The sequence below is a fragment of the Cnephaeus nilssonii genome (genome assembly GCF_951640355.1).
Source record: "Cnephaeus nilssonii genome assembly, chromosome: 16".
NCBI lineage: Eukaryota > Metazoa > Chordata > Mammalia > Chiroptera > Vespertilionidae > Cnephaeus > Cnephaeus nilssonii.
The window spans coordinates 20938933-20959926 of NC_137087.1; the positions used below are offsets into that span (position 1 = coordinate 20938933).

The window sequence follows — 20994 nt, forward strand, 5'->3', positions numbered from 1 at the left end:
CCCCAGAGCAGGCTCCCTGGGGGCCAGGAGCTGCCCCTGTCAGCAGGACCACAGTGGTTTTCTTGCAAATGCAATGCAGTCAGGGTTGAATGATCTGTCCCACAGTCTGAGCCCAGGATGGCTGCCCTCAGGGGACCAGGGCCTCTGTCATTATGATACTCCAGCCGTAAGCCAAGTCCTCTTAGGACAACAATCCCCCAAGCTCCTTTCTGGACGAACCAGACTCGCAGTTGGCAGGAGAATACAGACACAGCCATGGTATGGATGCTGGTTGCGGGCATCGCCACGATCCTAGGGCAACCTCTGCCGGCCCCACAGTTTCTCTCTCCACCGCTTGAAAGAACTGGCGTGGCTGCTAATGGGAAAACCGACCTGCTCTGCACCAGGAGGCAGTAAATTTTGTGAGTCTGTGCAAGTGGATAGAGACAACCGCGGGGGCTATAATTTCCACTTCCTGACACAATGCAAACGTCTCAGTTTATGCAGAACTAATTACAGAACTCTCAGGTCTCTCCAGCTCACCCACCAAACACCCATAAAATGACCCGGATTACGGAGTGTGCGGAATGAGCTTCTCAGGAGTGATTCTTCCCTTTCCACCCCCCACCCCACCCCCGTGTGTCCCCCTTTCCGTCCTGCCTCTTTCCTTCCCCTGGATGTCTCTAGAGGCTTCCCAGCCAGGGTCTGCAGGCCGGATGGGCTCCATGTAGCAGGTGGTTCCATGAGAAGGGCCCAGACCTGGACATGCAGCCTCATAGGGAGGTTTTAGGACCAGAAACGATGCAGGTCACATTGAAGAACAGCCTGGCAACATGGTGGGCATTCAGTAAGGGGTGACTTTTATTAAGATTATTTTTGTTTTCATAGTTACTGTAAGGACCGCCACTGGGCCTTGGTTCAAACAGTTTCCCTGTCTAAAATGCCATTTCCCTTGAGATTTGCTGACTGAAGGGACCAGTGGTGGATTAAAAATGGCCACAAATGCGTTGCCACTCCTCCCACAAGAAGAAGTGGAAGCTGAGTCCCCTCCCGCCACCCACATGACTTGGCCATGTGACTTGCTTTGATCAATAGGACATTAGAAAATGTGATGCCAGTGCACTGGGACTCGCCCATTTTGAACACTGCCCTGGGCCTGCTGCACTATAAGGAAACCTGTCTAGTCCACGGTGGGGGGGCGGGCAGGGGGGAGGGGGGGCGCTGAGATGCCCAGCGGAGGGAGAACAGAGGCACCCCGCCCACAGCCAGCGCCAATCACCAGGCATGTGGAGGCGGCCGTCTTGGCCTTTCCATCGCCATGCCGTGTGAATGTGTGAATGGGCCCAGCGGAGACCAGCGGTACTCTCAGATGGCCAATCCACAGAATCATGAGAAAGAAATCGTCATTTCAAGCCAGTGCGTTTGGGATGGTTTGTTACACAGCAATAGATAACCTACCCATTCACCAGGACTGAGCTCCTGGGCTGTCACCTCCCAGAAGACTTCCCAACTCCTGCCAACCTGGAATTAACCTCTCCACCACCCTGTATTCACAGCGCTTTGTGATGGCAGCAACCAGCACAGACAATCTCCACCAGGGTTATTGGTGCAGGAATCCCATCTCTCTGGCCTGTAAGCTGCCAGAGAGCAGGGCTGGGACCCTACCCCATTTCCCCAACCATGCTCAACACGGAGCTCTGCCTGGAGAGCCTGAGGCACCTTGGTACAGATACAGCCACCCAGGTTGGCAGGGGAGACTCTTCTGGGTCAGAGGTCCAGCTGGACCACTGATTTACCCAAGGCCCTGTCCCCTCCTCAGCCTCCTGCTACCCCAATTGGAGACATGACCTCTTTCCAGCCAACCTCACACGCATTATGAAGCTCATGCTCGGTGAGTGTTTGTGCAAAATTGTGTGTGTGTGCACCATGGTGAGATACCACTTGAGTTATCGCTGTGGGGTGAGGTCTTCCCCTCCCTCCACTTCTTACCTTCCGGCCATGGTAGCCCTGGATCCCTGGGTCTCCCTGGGGTGGGGGGGAAGGCAAAGAGAAGATGGTTAGAGGGGTTTTCCTAATGCCAAACGTCAGCTCCTGCTGTTCCCCTCCCATTCCATCCCTCTTCCTCCCCATGTCTAAATCCTCCCGACCTCCACGCGCAGCCAACCCTGGAACAATAACAGAGGCTGTTCTGCTCCTCAGAACAAGTCAACTTGGCAGGAGACCTGAGTTTCAGTTTTGGTTCCACCACCGATTCTCTGTCGAAAACTTGGACCAGTCGCTTTGCCCCGGGCCCTCAGCATCATCTGTAAAATGGTTGGGCTTTGCAGCTTCTCATCCTCAGAGCCTGAGGTTCCCTGCTTCAGAGGGAGAGCCTGTTTGACATCCTGAGCTTCCAGATAAGGTTTCAGAAGAGACCAGATGACCCTGAAGGTCCCTTCTAGTCTGACCCCTTAGGAAACACTTTTATTGGCTGTTGCGACAGTGTCCTGGGCATCCACCCGGAGTTTCCAACCAGCCTATAAGCTCCTTGGAGGTGGCACCAGCCATAGGACTTGGTCAGCTGAGCACACAAATGGTCCATCCTTGTGGGACCCAAGCAGTTCCCAGGGGGCCAGTGGTTTGGAAGTGCGCCAAGCCTGATCCATCTCTCAGCTCAGCTCCCTCTCAGCTCCTTACGCAGAACCCTTCAGTACTGCCTGCCCCTCCCCCTGCAGGGAACTCTCCCACCCACTCAGTGTATCACCCCAAAGGGCCCTCACCTTCGGTCCAGGAGGCCCAGCAAAGCCCTGCGGAAGCAAGAGAGAGGTGAGTGGAGGTGGGTTCCACAGGTAAACAGTTGAGGATAGTCATGTTTACAGGGGATGCTGGGGCAGAGCGGTGCTTGAAGAGCTCGAAGGGGCTTTGGATGTGCTAGAGAACAGATCAGAGGATCCTGGGAGGGTGTCTGAAACCTGCTGAGGGCACATGGGGACACCAGGCTGGTGTCCCTCTCTGGAGCCATGTGGCGCCGTGGGCATCTTCTCTGTGCTTGCCCACTGGAAAATAGGTCAGTGGCATCATGTTAAGTCGACAGTGTGGTTTGGTCCAGATCCCCACCCGCCCACCTCCTAATTGGGACCCCTCCCTGGAAAGCCACCAGTCATGATTTTGCCTTTGGCCCTGCCAGCCTGCGGGGGAGCCCTTTGTCTCCGTCCCACCGGGCGCTGTGACCATGGCAGCCCACAGCGGGGAGGTGGCGCGGGCCCAGGAGCCCGAGGGAGCGGCGAGGGAAGATGTGCTGTCTCCACGCGGTGGTGGGAGCGGGCCTGGATGGCAAACACGGGCTTCAGGAAACCCCGATGCCGGAGTCTGGGCTGTTTCAACTGGTTTAAAAACACACTCTGTGTTTTTTTTTTTCTTCTTTATAAAAAACCTAACAAAGAAAACCACCTGGCTTGGGTTCAGTGAGTGGGAGCCCGATGTGTTTGGGGAGGCCAGCCAGCAAAGAAGTGGATTTTGAGCACTTTTTGGTTTTCCAGCTTGGTTTGGTTCCGTTCCCTAAATTTCACTTCCTTTCAGGTTTTCCATTTTCCCATCTAGAAACTCATGAAAGTGAGACTAATCTCCTTCCCTGAGGTCCTGGGGGGAAATAGATGGAAATATTTAAAATCCGTTGAGGGGGTCAAGCTGGGCAGGAGAGCCAAGCCCCCAGCAAGCTCGTTTCACACCGCGGTGCCCCCTTCCAGCCAAGCAGGTGCCACTCTGCCGGAGCTGTGGCCCAGCCCAGGAGACCCCGCCCTGAACCTCAGCATTGGCAGCTGGGGCAGCTGAGGGGCTAGAGGTGAAGCCAAGTGACCCGGATGCGACTGTACTCATTGAGGGCCATTTGGCAGGGAGGTCATGACTCAGCAATTTCTCCTCGGGGGCTCCATCCCAGTGACAATCAGGTGTGCAGACATGTAGGTTCCAGGATACAGATCGCAGAAGGGAACTCATTAACTGCTCTCTCAGGCCCAGCAGCCCTAAGACCCACGTCCTGGGAGACGCCTGATGTGTGGGAAAGAGCGTGCTTTATGATGGCAAATGGAAAAGTAGCGGTACAAACTGCTGTATTAGTCAGAACATTATCAACCTGGAAATGTTCAGGTGCAGATATATCTAAGGAGGGAAATGGAAGGACTCTCCAAAATGGGAATGATGGTGAACTCTGAATATGGGAAAAGAGACCATGTAAAACCTTTTCTTTGTCTATATCCCAAACTTTTCATGATGAATGTATGAGGTTTTAGTCGTAAGAAAGACAACCAGGTTTGTTCGTGTGTTAGCCACCTGGGAAAACATTATTAAACAGACTTTGTCCTTCACCCTGTCCGTCCAGCAACAGATGCCATTAGTCTTAGCTCTGGATTGAGAGCCCATTTTCTCCAAAGCAGTCCAGATGCCTGCTGGGTTATTCTCCTGCCCTGCTGCTTTCTTGCACTAAATCGGGTTGAGAAAGACCCAGGTCTTGACCAGGGCTTGGGAATGGGTGACTTGGTGGCCACTGGGCTTAAATAGTCACCTGTGTGTGGTCTTGCCTGGAGGTGGGGTGCCTGCTAGCCTCCCTGGGCCCCTGCCAGTCCTCAGGCTTGGTGCAGGGACCCCTGGCTGACCTGGCATCCAGCTGGTGGCTTAGAAGTAGGAAACCTGCACACACCAGAAAAGGCACGTTTGTTAGGAGTGCCAGCTGGTGGGACAGCCCTCCGTCAGAGCTCACTGGCCCCAATTCAGGTTCTCCCAAGCCCAGGGGTCAGGGAATAGCCATCAGAGGTGGCCCTGGAGACTTTTCCCCTTTCTGCAGAGCCGGGGGTAGCCTGTCCGTGACTTCCTGCCTAGAAAGCAATGGCTGGAGTTGAGGACATGGCCCCAGGAGGCGTGTTTTCAGAACCAGAGTGCAACAGGTGAGTGTGGCAGGGAGGGGCAGCTCCTTGCACAGGCCACCCATGTGCAATGGCCTTGCCAAGATGCTTTGGCCATTCGGCTGGGATACAGGTTCCCGCTGGTTATGCAAAGTTTGGATGCTTCCAGAGAATTCTTAGAACAAACCTTGGGAGAGGAGGCCGTGGAGAGAGGAAGGGGGTACTTACAGGTGGCCCCATGGGCCCTGGCAGTCCTGGTTGCCCCAGAGGTCCACTTGGTCCAGGGGGGCCTGGTGGCCCTGGTGGGCCTTGGATACCGGCCTGGCCCTGTTCACCCTGAGATTCGTGGAAACAAGTGTTAGAGAGAGATCCCCAGGCTGTAGAGCGGTTCCCGCCCCAGTGCCATGCACCCGGTGAAGGCCTGCGTGGGCTCTGGTGAGGAGGCGGTGGTGGTGTGATGGTGAGGCTGCTGCGGTGGTGGCGTGATGGCGAGGCTGCTGCGGTGGTGACTACATGCAGGGACTGGTGGCAGCAAGGAGACGGCCAAGACATTGGGCCCCCGAGAGGAGGGGCTTCCTGGGAGGACTTGCTGGTCCCGGCGTGACAGCCCTGCTGCGGTGGCAGAGGCAGAGGGGTGAGCGAGTGAGCCCTGGTGGAAGGTCCGCTCCCAGCCTGGCCAGAGCGCCAGAGTCCCCGAGGCAGTCTGGGACCGGGGCCTGGCTCCGCTCCCGCCGTGTGGCAAGCCATGTCCTCCCTCTGCGCCCTGGCCTCTCAGCCACCGAATGAGAACAGCGGTCCCTTCTTTCCTAATGCAGCTGCTTGTCATTTTTGATGATCTGGCCCAGAGGATCAAATCAGATCCTTAGGTCAGAGGTCATAGACTTTTGTTTGGCTCACTAAACAATCGGGCAAGAGATTTTAAGTAAAAAAATAAAATAAAAATGGATTAATGGGTTCTGATGAAAAACTGGGAGCCCTGAGAGCTAGGCCCACATTCCTGGGGGCAATCATGGACTGGGTGGAGGGATGGCGCCCCCTTCAGGTGGGGCATGAGTTCTCCAGTTGCATCAGGATGGGTGAGGGCCTGGGAGGCAGGGGCAGCATCATGTTCCCTTAGGAGGAGAGAGCCTGGGGCTGGGGACCAGTCAGAGTTATCCTAAGTGAGCTCCCCAGGGATGATCTTGGCTCAGGTCTGTGACAAGGGGCCCCCCCTGCAGACAGACTAACCCAGGACAGCCCGTGGGGGAAGGTGTGGGAGCTCTAGGCTGGGCTGCAGGGGACGCAGGCAGCCTGAGTTCCAGGCCCGCCCACCCCGCTCAGGGGGATCTCAGCAAGCCTGTCTGACTCCTGCTTCCCTGTGTAAAAAGGGGAGCTGGTGATGCTTCCTGCAAACTCTGCAGAGGGAAATGATGATTATAAACAGGAGTGCACGACCTCAGGATGAGAACTGGAAGATTTTAGCAGCACCTGCTTGAGCAGGTTCTTGGCTGGGACATCCTAGGGCAGACGGCACCCGGCAGAGCTACTCTGGGCCCCGGGCTTCATCCTGCCGCACCCCGAGAAGCTGCGTGAGGGCGCCGAGTGCTCCCTGTGGAGGAGGCAGGTGCAGAAAAGGGTCACAGGTCCCACTTTACAGAAAACAGGCTCTGGGAGGTTGAGTTCCCTGATCAAGGTCACAAGAGAATTCAGGGGGAAGTCAGGACCCCAACTCGGAACTCCAGACTATTCCTATTCACTCCAAAGAAGCCCCCAGCAAACATTGCTCACCGTCCAACTTTCTACACGTTGGAAGTGACCTCCAACACCATCTGCTAAGCACATCATCTCTCTTATAAAGTGTCCTGTTTCAACTAACATTAGACCCAGTATTTAAGTATCTGACAGAGCCTGTAAAATCAATATTGGTTTATTGATAGGAAATGGACAAACCTTTTTATGTCCCACCATGGCTGACGGGCCGAAGCTGCCGCAGGCAGAACAGGGGCCGCTAAACCTCTCTCTCTGCTTTGGAAACCAGGCCAGCGCAGCTCAGAGAGTTCTGGCTTGCTCACCCCTGGCTCTGGAAAAGGGAGGCAGTAACATATCTGGGCCCCTCTCGATTTCTTCATCTGAAAGGTGGGGATGATGACGGTAGGACCGCCACTGGCGACGACCGGTGTGGGATTACATGAGCTGATCCATGTAGAATTCATACAACAGTGCCTGGAACCAGCGAGGGCTCAACAAGTAGCAGCTGATGCAGCTGAGGCAGCTGAGGCCCGGAGGTGGCTGCTTGGGTTGAGGTGAATGGCCGCTCTGAGAGCAAGGACCCAGCTCTCCTGGGGTGGGGTCTGGCACGGGTGGGGGTCGGTGACAGTGGGGTGGGCCTGGTGCTTCTCTGAGCTGCCAGCGGGCCCCCTGAATAGCCATGCTTGGGGTGAGCACTCAGAACACATGGAGGCTCTCGAGGATTTGGCTGGTGTAATGGGACACGCAGGCTCGGGTAACACACCCATCACGTGTCCCTCTGTATTTTTAGTTGTTAATTGGAGTGATTTTTTCAGCCTTGTTCTATCAGGTGCCTGACATGCAGGCCTCTGGACTCCTGAGTCAGGGCAGATGGTGGTGCCAGGCCATGCTGTCAGGCTTGCAGGGAGCATCTCCGAGCCCTGTCCCTTCCAGCATCCCTGTGGCCTTGGGGGTACCGCCTGCATAGTGTAAGGAAGACTAGGGGTGTGCGCGGGAACCGCGGGCTGCCTGGCCTAGAATCGAGCTGCAGTGCCTTAGCCTGAACCCTGGGTCTGAGGTCTCTTGTTCTTTGTGGTCTGGTCCTACCCAGCCTCATTGGGTTAGTAAGGCAGGAAGAAGGAATCAGTTGCTCACAGTGATTACACCTGTTGATTGTGGGCTACATTCCCTCTGCAAACTCCCTCACTCCTCAAACTCAGGTTACAAGTGATCAGATGCTAAGCAATCTGCATTTCTAAATATAAAGGGTGTAGGGCCGACTGAGAGAGCCCTGGGTGAGTGGGGGGTCTGAAGACCTGCTGCCAATTCCCATTCTGCCTCTTGCTGTTTGTGCGACCTTGGGCACAAACTCCCTTCTCTCTGAGCCTCAATTTAATGATAGCAACCAAACTGTGCTGGGAACTAGTCTAAGTACTTTGCATACACAGCAACCTGATGCAGTGGGAACTGTTATTAGCTTTATTTTACAAATGAGAAAGCCGAGGCACAGAAAGGTTAAGTAACTTGCCCCAAATCACACAGCTAGTAAGAGAGAGAGCCTGGGTGCTCTTCAATGTACTGTGTGACCTTGACCAACTTACTTAACGTCTCTGAGCCTTGACTTCCTCATCTGAGAAATAAGGATGACCATGCCCGATTCATAAAACTGTTGAGCGACTGAGATGAAATCAGGCCTGTGAAATGTGGGACACGGTGGCTGGCACCAGTGAGGGCTGTTGTGGTGGCTCCTGTGAGCAGTAATGGGCAGTGGGAGTTGGGGATCTGTGTGTCTCCGGGTCTATGGCATTGACCGGTCCATTTTTGTCTAGTTTAATTTAACCAAAAGAGAGTGAGGTTCTGTCTTCGTCTGCAGCCCCCGCTGGCCTCTCAGGCCCAGAGACTCGCGGAGCCCCAGGGAGGCCACAGGAGGTCGGGGCAAAGGGAAGGGGTCTACCTGGAAGGTCCGCCTTTTAATGACTGGGGGTGGAGCCAGTCGCACTGAATTGAGGAGAGGCAGCAGCTGAGGAGAAAGATGAGTTGGAAGGCCAGAGGGCAAAGGCCAAAGGTCGCAGGTGTTCAGGAGGATGCCAAAAGTCACCAGGAAGTCAGGGCGGCCAAGAGGGAACGGAGGAGAGATAGAGAGAAGAGAGATTAGCGAGTGTGAGGCACAGGGAGGGGAGGCATGGACCCAGCACTCTCGGCTTCGGGGGTGCAGTGCTGAACTTGCCTTGGAGGGTACACCGTCCCTTAAAGGAGGAGCGGCCCTTAGGGTGTTAGCCAGCAGCATCCCCCAACAGGGAGAGTGGTCCTCCTTGCCTGGGCCGGCCCTTGGTGGCCACGCTGGGCCGAAAAAGCCGCCTGACACACAACCCAACATTGCACTGCTGGCCCCACCCGTTCCTGGTGGTGGACACGGGCTGCTGGGCTGAGGGCGGGAGACTCAGAGGCTCTGGTTACGCAGGAGCCACAGGACCAGCTAAATTGGTACTTGGAGCCAGGCTGGTGTGTGGCTGCCTCTGGGTGCTCTTTTTGGTTGAATGAGAAAGGCCGATGTCAGCGAATCTGGGGAGGTGGTCAAGGGCAGTGCCAAGCCTGGTTCCCGGGGGCTGAGCCGACTGAGGGTGTGGCCAGTGTGGGCACAAGATAAGTGCTACCGAGGTCGCACCCTGGGGCTGGACGGCTTGGAAAACAGAGGCTGGGCAAGGATGTCCAACCACTTGTTTGGGAGAGGCAACTTGCAATCACAGTATTGCATGTGACTTCATTTCTGGAAAACCTTGCTGCTTTCCATCTCTCTACCCATGCAGCGGAGCACCCAGGGGCTCTAGGAAGTGGCTAGACCCAAGTTAAAACAAAGATGGCATCTGACCAGCATTTTGTTTTGAAAGCATTTTAACTCCCACGAGGCCCCTGGGATGAGTGTTAAGAACCAGAGGCCACCTGGGCTGAGCATGTGCCCAGCTGGGCGCTTGGGTGCCTAATCATGGCCTTTCTAGGTCATGGCCGCCTTCCCGGGCAGCTGCTGCACCCAGAGCCCCACCCTCCCCCTCCCACCAAGGGCCCGAGGACGTGCAATGTTGGCCTCTGCGTCCAGGAGCCTCTCAGCGGAGCGGGGCCAGAGACCTTCGGGAAGAGAACCTACAAACCTTCAGGGTAATTATCTGGTTGGAGTGCAGAGCTGCTAGAGAGCCGCTTAGGTACTCCTGGGAGGGAAGGGGGAATGGAGGTGGTGAGACGGGGCAAGGGGGAGAGTGAGTGCCAGGGCCGCAGACACCGCTCCCCCGCTCCCCTGCTCCCCGTCCCAGGGGACTCCATCCCAACCTTCGCCCCTGCTCCCCTCCCTGCAGGTGCTGCAGGCTGCAACGGGGCAGGGGCCAGCCTGGATCTCCTGGCATCTTGTGGATCTGGAGGCCTACCACCCACCATGCCCGCAATCCCCCGATCGACCACTTGCCCTAGAAGCCCCTGCTTTCCTACCCACTTCCAAATGAACAGCAAGTGCCGTGGCCCGCCCCGCTCTCACCCCTGCCTGACCTGTACCCCACACTGCCATGGCCATAACGTTGCTGCACCCGGTGGCCAAGGTGCTTCTGTCCCTGCCCTCTCCCTCCTCTTATGCTGGGTTTAGGGGCAGAGAGCCCTCTCCTGCCCTCACCCTCGCGCGTGCGCCCAGGTCTGGTGACACTCCCAAAGCGCCTGCAGTTGTGTTGTCTTCTGTGCAGGGCGAAGCTGTCTTTCTTTCGGGCGACATAACAATCCTGTGAGCCCATCGTTTCAAATAAACACAGCTGACCTTCTATTATTGTATCAGGATCAGGCTGGCCGGAACACAGGGCCCCTGCGTCCCTGGAGCACATGCCACTGACAGGCTGGCTCTGTCCACACGGCTGCTGGCTTGCAGCCCCTGCCCAGGCCCAGCCCAACCTTGGCCTCAACGCCAATCCCGCTGCTCATGTTCAAGGCTCCCGTGCCTCTCCCTGGCCCAGGAATCCAGGGGTAAGAGTCTGATTGGCAGGACCCTGCTAGCAAGGCCCTCCTGGTGGCCCTGCGGAGCCTGGAACACCCTGAGTCTGGCTTGTGCTTGTCTCCACTCCCTCATCCCCCTGCCCGACAGGGGTGGGCGGCCAGTGAGCCACACCATGTGTGTGTTTCTGGGTACAATGAGGCTCAGGACAGGGGAGTGGGCACCGAAAGATGCCTGCCCAGGTCTGAGAGTGGCAAGGCTCATCTACCAAACGAAGGGCATTTTCCAGGCCGCTGGGCCTCTCCCTGGAGGAAGTAATGCACACCTTGGCCCTCCCGCCTCAACGAGGGCTCTGCAGGGGCGGCTGGTGCACCCTGCAGGCTTTGGGCTGTGCAGCCTGGGGGAGAGCCAGGACAAGGAAGGAGCTGGTGGGGGTTGAGGGAGTGGCAGACCATCTCAGCCCCCAAATCCCCCACTCTGCTTGCAAAGAGCCCAACATCGCTTCTTCAAGAGGCAAAGCGGAGACTTCACCCTTGAATTGTACAATCCGCCCCCAGCTATCTCCTCCCCTGGAGGCTGGGTCATCTGAAACAATGACTAACCCCAAAGTCCCTGTGATTCGGCCAGGAAGGCAGCCAGACATACACGCAGTCATACTCACACAGACGCACAAGCCACACGGCCTTTCGGGGAAGGCGATGGGGCAGCGGGAAGCAGCTGGCACTCGGAGTCACAGATACACACCTGCTGGGAGACTCGCAGCCCAGACAGCGCGGGGCAGATACACAGACACGCACGGATGGGCGGACACGAGCTGGAGACCGGCCCTGCACAAAGTCCCACTGACCACAGGCACACTCCGGGGCCAGGCAAACACTGCTACCCAGGGCCCCACTCCGGCGGCTGGCCGCAGGGGGGTCGTATGTGTCTATTCCCAAGCTGTAGGTGCTGGGGGCCCAGGGAGATGAGGCTGATCAGTTTTAGGGGTTCACTTACCCGGTGCGGGTATTCTCCACACTGACCCTGAGGGGAGGGGAAGGAGAGGAGGGTGTTAGGCACTGGCTGGTGGCTGTCCGTCAGGGGCACCTCAGGGCTTGTACACATCTCGTACACTCACCACCCACCAGACCCCCTCTGGTCCTGGACTGAGCTCTCTGAGGTGGGAGAACTAACCCCCCCTCCCCACCTCACCCCACCCCCGACTGGCAGCATGGAAGAAACCCCGGGCCTGCCTGGATGTGGCCCCATGGAGCCTGGACAGGACTCCACTGCCGTGTGCCACGTGCCATGACACGGGCAGGAGCTGTGCTCCACGCCTGGCTGGAGGGATCTGCCCAAAAGGTGGCCCTCTGGGTGGGTCCACCCGATGCCCCTGGGCGGCGAGGCAGGTGGTGGGCAACGAGGCCCTCAGAGACGCCTTCTCTGAGCTCGGGGTGCCAGGTCCCTGTGCCATCCACCTGGGCGAGCCCAGCAGAATCTCCATTAGAAATTCGGAGAGAGTAAATGTAGGGGGCCAGGCAGGGGCCAGGCTAGTGGTTTACACACTGACACCTCAAAATCCCAGCGGCTCCTGGAGGTGGGTCAGGAGACATGTGGGGGTGGCAGGTGGGAGGGGCTGAGGGAGAGGCTGAGGAGGGCCAGGCTTCAGGGCCAACCCTGACCACCGCCCCCCCCCCCCCCCCCCACCGACCCCAAGAACAGAGCACGAACCAGAGCAGCTTCTCTTTTCTCTCTTCTGTACCAGCACCACGGGGGCCTCCCTGGTTCTGATAAGAACTAAGGTTTAAAAACAACCACTCTGGACCCCTTCCTACGTGTGTGTGTGTGTGTGTGTGTGTGTGTGTGTGTGTGTGTGTGCGCGCCCTACCTAAGATGAAAATTCTAGAAAACCTCCATCGGGCTTACCTTTTCTCCTTTTTCTCCTTGGGGCCCCTATGAAGAGATGGAGAGGAGAGCGTTAGAAACTAGAGCTGAAAACACAGCGGCCCAAAGCCTCTCTGCAGGGGAACATTGGGGTGAGGTACCAACCGGCTGTCCTCGGGGACCCGCCAGGCCCTGTGGGGAGGAAACACACAGGTCAGTGGGCGCACAGGAGGCCGGCCGGCCGAGGAGTTGGCCCAGGCAGGGGCTGTGCTAGAAGCCGGGCTTCCAGGTGCTTCTCAGAACGCCCGGGGTCGCAAGGGCTGGGCCCCACCACCCACGCCTGGTCTTCCTGGGCCCGAGATGCTCCTGGGGTGTGGCCTGTACCCCACATCGCAGCATCTTCATCTGTCAGTGGGCATGGCTAGCTGTGCCCTGTCCCCACCTGCGTGGCCAAGAAGAATAGGTGCCACCCTCATTCATTCCTCCCACCATCCTCTCTGGGCCCCTGGCCAGGAAGGAGGCTGCATTTACAGGTCAGGTGGGGTCCGCCCCTGTGACGCCTGCCTCGCTCACGCCCGTCTACCTTAAGGCTTTGGGGGAATCTTTGGCCAAAGAGAGGAAGCAGGAATTTACGACCTAAGCCAGGTCCTGGGCCCCTTGGAGGAACATAAGAGACCTTGGGGTTTCTTTTAGGGTATCTTGTCAAATCTACAGGGCTGGCTCAGGGTGGACCCACATTCTCTGAGGACACAGTGTCTGGCTGGCTCTGTCAGGAGCCTGAGCGAAGCCCGTGTGGAGGCCTCACGGCTGGTAAGGAGGGTGTGGGAGGACAAGCACTTCCGGCTTTGAGGACCACCCTGAGGCTGGCTTTCAGTATATGCTGAGCTCACACCCCACTGGCCCTCGAGAAAGGTGCTCACGTCAGCTCCATCTCCCAGACGAGGCGAGGGAGACAAGGCTCAGCATGGGGTGGCATTGGGACGTGAGTCCCAGTCTGTCTGACCATCAGGGTCCAGCTGTTTCCACTCTGCCACGCTCTCTGAACTGGGCTCGACCTCGGCAGGCAGGGCCTGGGCTTTAGACTTGGCTGAGCCCAGGCAGTGCCCCGGCTACTGGGGCCTCAGGTCCCTTCCAGCCACCATCCTCAGGGCCTGTGGGACCCACCTGCTGGGCCCGTCTCTTTGGGGCTTGACGAGCTCATGATTCCCAGGACAATCCTTCTCGGTGGGAGATGAGCCTTCTCTTGCTCCTGGCTGGCCATCTGGACCAACCGCCAGACTGGGAAAGTCCCAGGTTCATAGGGGGAGACAAGTGGCCTTTGGGGCAATCCATGTGGCACCCCAGCCCATATGGCTGACCGAGTGTTTAGTATCAAGATCCGCAGAATATGATGCACCTGGCAGGAACCAGACTGCAAGTGACCAGGCCAGAGAGAGGAGCTAGATGAGCGAGGGAGGGCCAGGGGCCAAGAAATAAACAAAGGTTCGGGATTACACAGGCTCGCAGGAGTGAGTCAGACACCCCAAATGGTGGTCCCTGGGGCACTCGTGGTCCCAGAGGTATTTGGTTGATCCTACACAGTTTTCTTTCACTTAATTGCCAACATTTAAGAACAAGGAGAGCACAACAAAAACCTGGATTTCAAGTTTCTTTTAAACATTTCAAGGTCCAATAACACATGGCACCAATTAGCTCCCACCGAAAGCAGCTGCCCCTGAAGGGCATGGGTGATGTGCTGGCTAAGGCGCTTGTCGTGTCTCCTGGGTGCCAGGCACTGTTCTCAGCACTTGGTGGGAATTAACGGTTCCCACCCTTAGCAGCCCTGTAAATGGTGGGACAAGTTGTGAGTTCAAGAGTCCCAGTGGGCACCAGTGGGACCCCGATCCTGTCTACACCTTACATCAAGTTCTTGGGGCTACTCTGAGGTGGGTGGGGCAGAGGTAACTGCCTTTTAACAGGTGAGGACATGGGTTAAGCACGTAAGGGTGAGCCCCAGCTCCCATGTTAGACGCCCAGCAGAGGGGAGAACCAGCTGGGGAGGAAGGTGAGTAGGAGACGGACAGATGATAAGCAGACCAAGATAATTACACCAGACAGAGCATTGAATTAATAGCTCGGCGTCCCCGTGCCAGGTCAAACAGGAGTCTAATAGCTCTGAGGCCTGTCGGATTTTGATGGATGACTATGAGGCAGATAGGGGATCTATCACACCGGTGTAGGCTCAAGAGAGATGGGTGGCCCCACACTTCCCCTGAATTAGCTCTGACCTCTGAACAGGCAGGTTAACTGGGGTGGGGCAGAGGGACAGCAGGAAGGGGAGCCCCATAGAAGGGTCCTTTCCTTCAAGACAAAGGGTCCTGGCAGCAGAAAGGAGGCGTGGTGAAGGGGTGAGATCTCCCCATGTGGGTCTTCATCCCAGCTCTGTACTTAGAAGTTGTATAGCCTTGGGCAAAATACTCAACCACTCTGTGCTCCAGCTCCCCTTTTGTCGAGTGGGAATAAGAAGTCATTATGAAGATTGCAGAACAGTGCTAGCTCATGACCATCATGACTACTTCTCCAGGCCATCAGGAAGGAATGCCCCAAACACCTGGCATCCAAGCCCCTTAAGCCTCGACCACAATGGTAACATGGACGTTTACTCCTGCCTTGGTCTCCATTACTTCAGACATGTGCACAACATTCTTAGGAACAGGGTGGGGGCAACAAGAAATGCATTTGCAGTGGAGATGGCTGGGATGGAGAGGAAAGCGGGCTGGGGGACCTGGGTTCCGACGCCAGTTCTTCCACCCACTACCTCCACTATTTCACTGCCCTTCTTCCGGATGTTTTAAGGACTTTCCTGTCTCAGGACCTTTGCACAAGTTCTTCTTCCATGTCCTTCCCATTCCCTTTTCTCTTAGTTAAATCCTCAGGAACACCTCTCTGACCCTCAACCTGGGTGAGGTGCTGAAATACTGAGGTTGCTCAGGGTAACAGGAGCTGCCTTTTCATAGCACTAATTACCAAGGCAATTTGTTAATTAAATCAGGGATTATTTAAATGTATGCCTCCCAATTACTCTGGGAGCTAAAGGATGGCAAGGACAGTGTCTTCCATATTGCTGTCTGTATCCCTAGCACCTGGCACAGGGTCATGCTGAAGATTCAGTGAGATAACATATGTACAGTTCTTAGCTCCATGCCACCATGAAGAAAACCCGCAATAAATGTTAGCTGGGTCTGAGTCAAGCGGACAGGCTGAGGTCCAGAGGGAGCTGAGTTGCAGGGGTCCCATGGCAAGTTAGGGAGAGCTGGGGCTGAAGCCCAGGCCTCCCAGATGACATCCCTCTGACTTCGTTTCCGTCTACGAGGTGATCCGCCTCCCTCAGTGGGCAGGGTTCTGGCCTCCCATGCCCTGGCAGTGCCCCAGGTGTGGACGGAGAGTGTCCTCACCTCGCACTTGGAGCAAGGTACCAGCCTGAGCCCGCTGGGCAGGGGGACAGGAGCCTGCCCTGTTGCTCTCACACCTGGCACAAGCCCAGGCCTGGCCGCAGAAGCTGGCAGCTCACAATGCCGATGTGACCAACCCCGGAGGCAGGGCAGATCCCACGGGCTGGCCCCTCTGCTCTTAATGGCCCAGCAGTGCCTCTGAGAACTGGCCCCTCCCCTAGAGTGGACAGCTCCCGCCAGGGGCAGACCTTTCCTTCCGGAAGAAGTGCCCGGGGGCGGGGTGGGGGTGGGGAGACAATACAGAGGACATTCTGGTTGAAGGCTCTGCAGAGGCAGAAGGGGCTGGAGGAAGGTGGGACCTCCACCAGCTTCTCCTTCTCGGAGGCTGCTTTTGCCCAGAGGGGCAGGACTGCCTAGAGTCCGGAGCAGCCAGAGGAGGCCGCATGAAGAAACCAGGCCAAGGATGAGGTGCTGGAGGGCTCCCTAGACCCCCAGTGCGAGCGCTGAATGTAAGCTCATCCCCGAGGGGCGCTACCTCTAACTCCGTGTGACATTGGCCAAGCATGGATTCCTCTGGGCCTCCCTTTCCCCATTTTTCACGTGGGGAAGCCCCCTGCCCACCTCTCCTCCCTTCACTGTTGTGGGGCTCTAAGGGGATGCACTGTACACAGTGGGGGGTGGTGGTGATTGTGGTGGCAGCTACTTCGCTGTCCCTGTCGCCCCGTTGGCCAGGCAGTGCTGGGATGATGCCCCGCCCCTGGAGGGAAGACAGGAAAGCTGGGGTCTTACCATCTCTCCTTTGGGTCCCGGGTAGCCCTGGAAGGAGAAGAGCATGAGTGCCCGGCACATTGTTTGCAACCCAGAAGCCGCCCTGCCCTGCCACGCGTGGCTCCTCCCTCCATCGCCAGGTCCTGGGAGGTGAGTGGACATGATGACCACAGACACCCCGTGCTTAGCTCTGGCCTGCAGAGGGGAGTGACCGGGCGGGCAGCCAGGCCCCTCATCTGAGAGGATGCCAGCTGCTCAGGGAGAGAGAATGGGGTGGCATCTGAGAGCACTGGAAGGTTGAGTAGGGAGGGGTCTCCTTTCCCCGTGAACATTTGTGTTATTCAAGCCAAAAGACTGAAATGAACAAGAGAGTTCAGGATGGGGCAGCAGCCTCCGTACAGACTCAGACGTGTGTGTGTGTGTGTGTGTGTGTGTGTGTGTGTGTGTCCACCAGGATGGGAGCCCCCGGGAGGATGGGAGATGAAGGAGGCGCCCTGGCAGTGTTGGGAGCAACAGTGCGAGCGAGTGCCAGGCTGTGTTTAGAGTTAGCTGTTGAGCCCTCCCCACCCAGCCTCCTTCCAGGAGCACCCCGCATCTCCACATTCTAGGGTGACTCTTGCTCCAGACGCTGAAGGCCCGTCTTGGCGGCGGTGGACTTGTGCCCGGTGGAGGCCCACTGGGGTCGGGGGCAACCCAATCTAACGGCCCCTCCTCCCTTCCCATTGGTACAAACTTTCTGCCCCAGGAACCGTCATTCTATCTAAAGCCTCTTTCCAAGGAGTTGGGGTCTTGCCGAAGGACTAAGAGACCCCAGGTTAGTGACTGGGACCAAGTGACGGGGAGGAGCTTGAGGCCCAAGAGGGTCTACTCACCGGTTTGCCGTCTAGCCCAATGGGACCCTGAAAGCAGAAAGAGGACAGATGTGAAGGCCCAGCAGCCAGGCCTCCTGCCACAGGCCACCTGGGCAGTGGGTAAGACTCCACCAGTGAGGGTTCGAGTCTCTGCTTGGCCACTTCCTGGTGATGTGACCACGGCTAAGCCAGTTTCCCCTCCTAAAATGGGGATGAGACTAATAGGCCTTCTACCGAGGGTCCTGGTGAGGAGTGAGATGTTGTCTGTGAGATGCCCCGCAGGAGGCGCCGCTGGGGCCGTCACCATTGCTAAGGCACACCTCTGCCTCAGCCGGGCGGACAGTGGGCAGTGCGTTCCTAGGAAGTCAGCCTGGCCGGCATCAGGGCCTGTGGGAGAGAGCTGCTCCTCTGCCCTCTCTCTTGGGGTCTGTCTTGGGCTCCCAGGGAGGGGTCCCAGGGCATGCAGACGGCCACCTGACTACCTCGAGGACGAGCTTGCCTCCCTGCAGTGCATCATCTGTGCCACACTCCAGTGCCCAGGGCTTGCCAGCCTGTGACTTCTCTCACGCTCCTGTCCTGCCGTCCCTCCATCTCCACGCTCATTTCCCTGCCTCACGTGCACTGCGCTCCTCTCCTCGGCTGCTCTGGGGAAAGGCCGGAGGAGAGGGCCCTATTGGCCGGGGTTGGAAGGGCAGGGCTGGCCCTGAGTGAAGGTTACCCATCCAGGCCCAGGGATCCCCGGAGCCACAGCTAACCTCAGCTCTCCCCACTTACCGGAAATCCAGGAAAACCTCGGGTGCCCGGCTGGCCCTGAAAGGAATGGAGAGGAGTGAGGATGGTGAGGAGACAAAACTAATCCTTAGCCCCCTGGTTCACCTTTGTCCCCAGAGGGGCCTGGTCGTCCTGCCCCTCCTCTGTGATCATCCAGGGAAGACACTCTCCACTGTGAGCTGGCTGTGAGGGCGGATAAAGGTAGCAACTCCTCCCAGGACTGGGGTCGGGAGGGGAAAGGAGATGGCCAGCATCCTTTGGGTCTTCCTGGGAAGTAGCCCCTCGAGCTCCTCGCTGCTGTGGACACCCTGAACCTCAGCATATAAACAGGTGATGGAGAGCGAGGACATCGGGGACTCGGCCGGCAGCACACTGAACCCCTGACTTGTGGTTTTCCAAGTCCTTTTTGTTTACAGTCATGACTCACGGCCACTTATCTAAAGACAGCTTGGCTATCAGCGGGTTCGGAAACCTGGCCTTCCAGATGCGTGTTTTCAGGCCGGGCTAGGAGTGCTTGCTCACTTCCCGCTTAGCAGGCCTCTTCTAGTTGGGCAATTTTGGATACCCCCATCTTTGCAGGATCAATTCGTGCCCATTTTCCTGGGGGTGCAGAGGAAATAGATAGATACTCAGGTTGGAGACTGCAAGCAGGTTCACTGGTTTACGGTCAATAATCAGGACAAGAGATGTGCCCAGCCAGGTGAGAAGCAGCATGAAGCTGTGCAGATCCAGGGCTGGGATGGGGTGGGGTGTGGAAAGAGGGCTGATTGGGAGGTCAAGGGCCACAGAGAGCTAAGAAGCACCAGTGCTGTCGCTCTCCTTCTCAAGACCAATAATGGCTCTCGTCTACACACGCCATTCATGGCCATCCTCAACTCATCTGCATCTGCCATCCCAGGTCCTTTCCTGCCTTATCTTCCCGCCGACGCAGGCACACTGGCTCACCTGCCTCCCCCAGACACACCACATCTTTCACGTGTTTAGCTCTCAGCTTAGAGTCCTCCCCTGACTGAGATGGCCACAATCTCTTCCCAAGCTTGGGCTCCTGAATCTGGCTGCCTCCACCAACAATGGTTGTGTGACTCTGAGCAGGTGGTCTAACCTCTCTCTGCCTCAACGACCTCATCTGGAGGAGGGGGACAGCCGTAGAACCTCACAGGGACACTGAAGCACATTCAGTTATGTCTGCGAAGCCCTTTGAAATGGCAGCTGCCACTGTCGGCCGATTGTTGGGTTGAACTGAATCTAGAAGCACCAAGATAAAGCAAGGTTGCTTTTGAGCCTGGTACTTCTTAGGGTCCAAGGAGGTGTGTCCTTGCCAAACAGCAGTGTCAGAACCAGACCCTGTCCATCTGCTGTGAACCCGGAACATCTCCAAGCTGCTTCGGTCGTCCTCGAAGCTGTGGACACAAGTGCCCAGAAGCCTCTGCTCTGGAGGCATGGCTGGTGGGAGGTGGACCCTGGCCAGTGAGTGCACTGGCCAGGCAGGGGGTATGCCGCAGGCTCAGGATGGTCTTCTGGCAGGCATCCAGAAGGGCAAGCGGGAAGAGATGCCACTCTTATATCAGAAGGACCCCTGGCTTCTCTCCTCTCCAGGATAAGTGATGCTAAGAATAGCACCAAGCAGAAAACTCGGAACCCGTGCAATGTGACCTCTGCAACCTCCCACTGTAAACTTTGGACTTCTCTGAATGCTGAGAGGAAGGAAAGGCCAGGAGGAGAGGATTCCAAGAAGCATCTTCAAGTCCCACTTGGGCTAATGTTTACATGGTGGGGATGATCACATGGTTTGCTAATTACAGAGCCTGCCTGGTAGCAGGAGGCCTCTCTCCAACCCAAAGCCAAATCCAGGGCCGACCAAGGGCTTTTTAGGGATCTTGGGAAGAATGTTGTCATTGACCAAATGGAAACTGGGATTCTACTTACTGAAGAGGTTGGGTCTGGGTAAGGCACTTGGAGAGGCTTGGAAGTGGATTTTAATTTACAACAAGTTCTATACTGAGGGTGGACATCCCTTCCGATGTTTACTGCTGGTCCTATTTATTTGTGAACAGCCTGTTTGTATTCTCTACCAATATTTTCTACGAGGTTGTTTGTCTTTTTCCTATTGATTTGAGTAAAGCTCTTTGTCAAGCACAGTGATTCTTTGGTAATCATGCTGCAAGCATTCCTCCCATTGGCATTTGCCTTTCTAATGAACTACTTGGTGCCAGATGGAAGTTTTTACATTTATGTCGACAAACTTATCCATCTTGTCAAACAATCGTTTCTTGTGGCTTCTGCGTCTTATGTTGTGTTTTGAAGGTCTTTCCCAAGTTAAACATGAACCCGGCCAGCACGGCTCAGCGGCTGATGGTGGCTCATGTATCAGGAGATCAGGGCACATGCCGGAGGCAGCCGATTAATGATTTTCCCATCATTGATGTTTCTATCTCTCTCCCCCTCTCCCTTCCTCTCTGAAATCAATAGAAATATATTTTTAAAAAATGATAAAATGTTTGCTCATGCGTTGTCCTTGCATTTTAGGGTTTCATGTTTTGCATCTAAGTGTTTTATTCATTCGAAATTTACTCAAATTTGATATAACAAGTGGGGTAGATATTCAGCTTTTTTTTTGTTTGTTTGTTTAAAATGGCTTTTTTCTAAGAGGCTTGTCAATGGGCCCAACATCATTTTCTGAACAATCAATTTTTCTCTCTATTATGAAATCAAGCCTTTATCACAGACTGACTTCTAGACGCATTTGGCTTTATTTCTGGCCTCCCCATCCTGTTCCCTGTGCC

The 20994-nt window shown here is 56.4% G+C and overlaps 1 protein-coding gene across 1 annotated transcript in view; it reads right to left on the reverse strand.

The window, feature by feature from the left end:
• Window positions 1-20994, reverse strand: part of COL13A1 (collagen type XIII alpha 1 chain) — a 75350-nt gene that overhangs the window by 46058 nt on the left and 8298 nt on the right. The window contains exons 5-14 of the mRNA XM_079793585.1: window positions 18215-18250; window positions 17462-17488; window positions 16611-16637; window positions 12556-12582; window positions 12433-12459; window positions 11524-11550; window positions 9710-9766; window positions 5085-5192; window positions 2739-2765; window positions 1969-2004 (exon numbers count right to left, since the gene is read on the reverse strand). Of these exons, the coding sequence (XP_079649711.1) occupies window positions 1969-2004; window positions 2739-2765; window positions 5085-5192; window positions 9710-9766; window positions 11524-11550; window positions 12433-12459; window positions 12556-12582; window positions 16611-16637; window positions 17462-17488; window positions 18215-18250 (399 nt within the window). The remainder of the gene's footprint in view (window positions 1-1968; window positions 2005-2738; window positions 2766-5084; window positions 5193-9709; window positions 9767-11523; window positions 11551-12432; window positions 12460-12555; window positions 12583-16610; window positions 16638-17461; window positions 17489-18214; window positions 18251-20994) is intronic.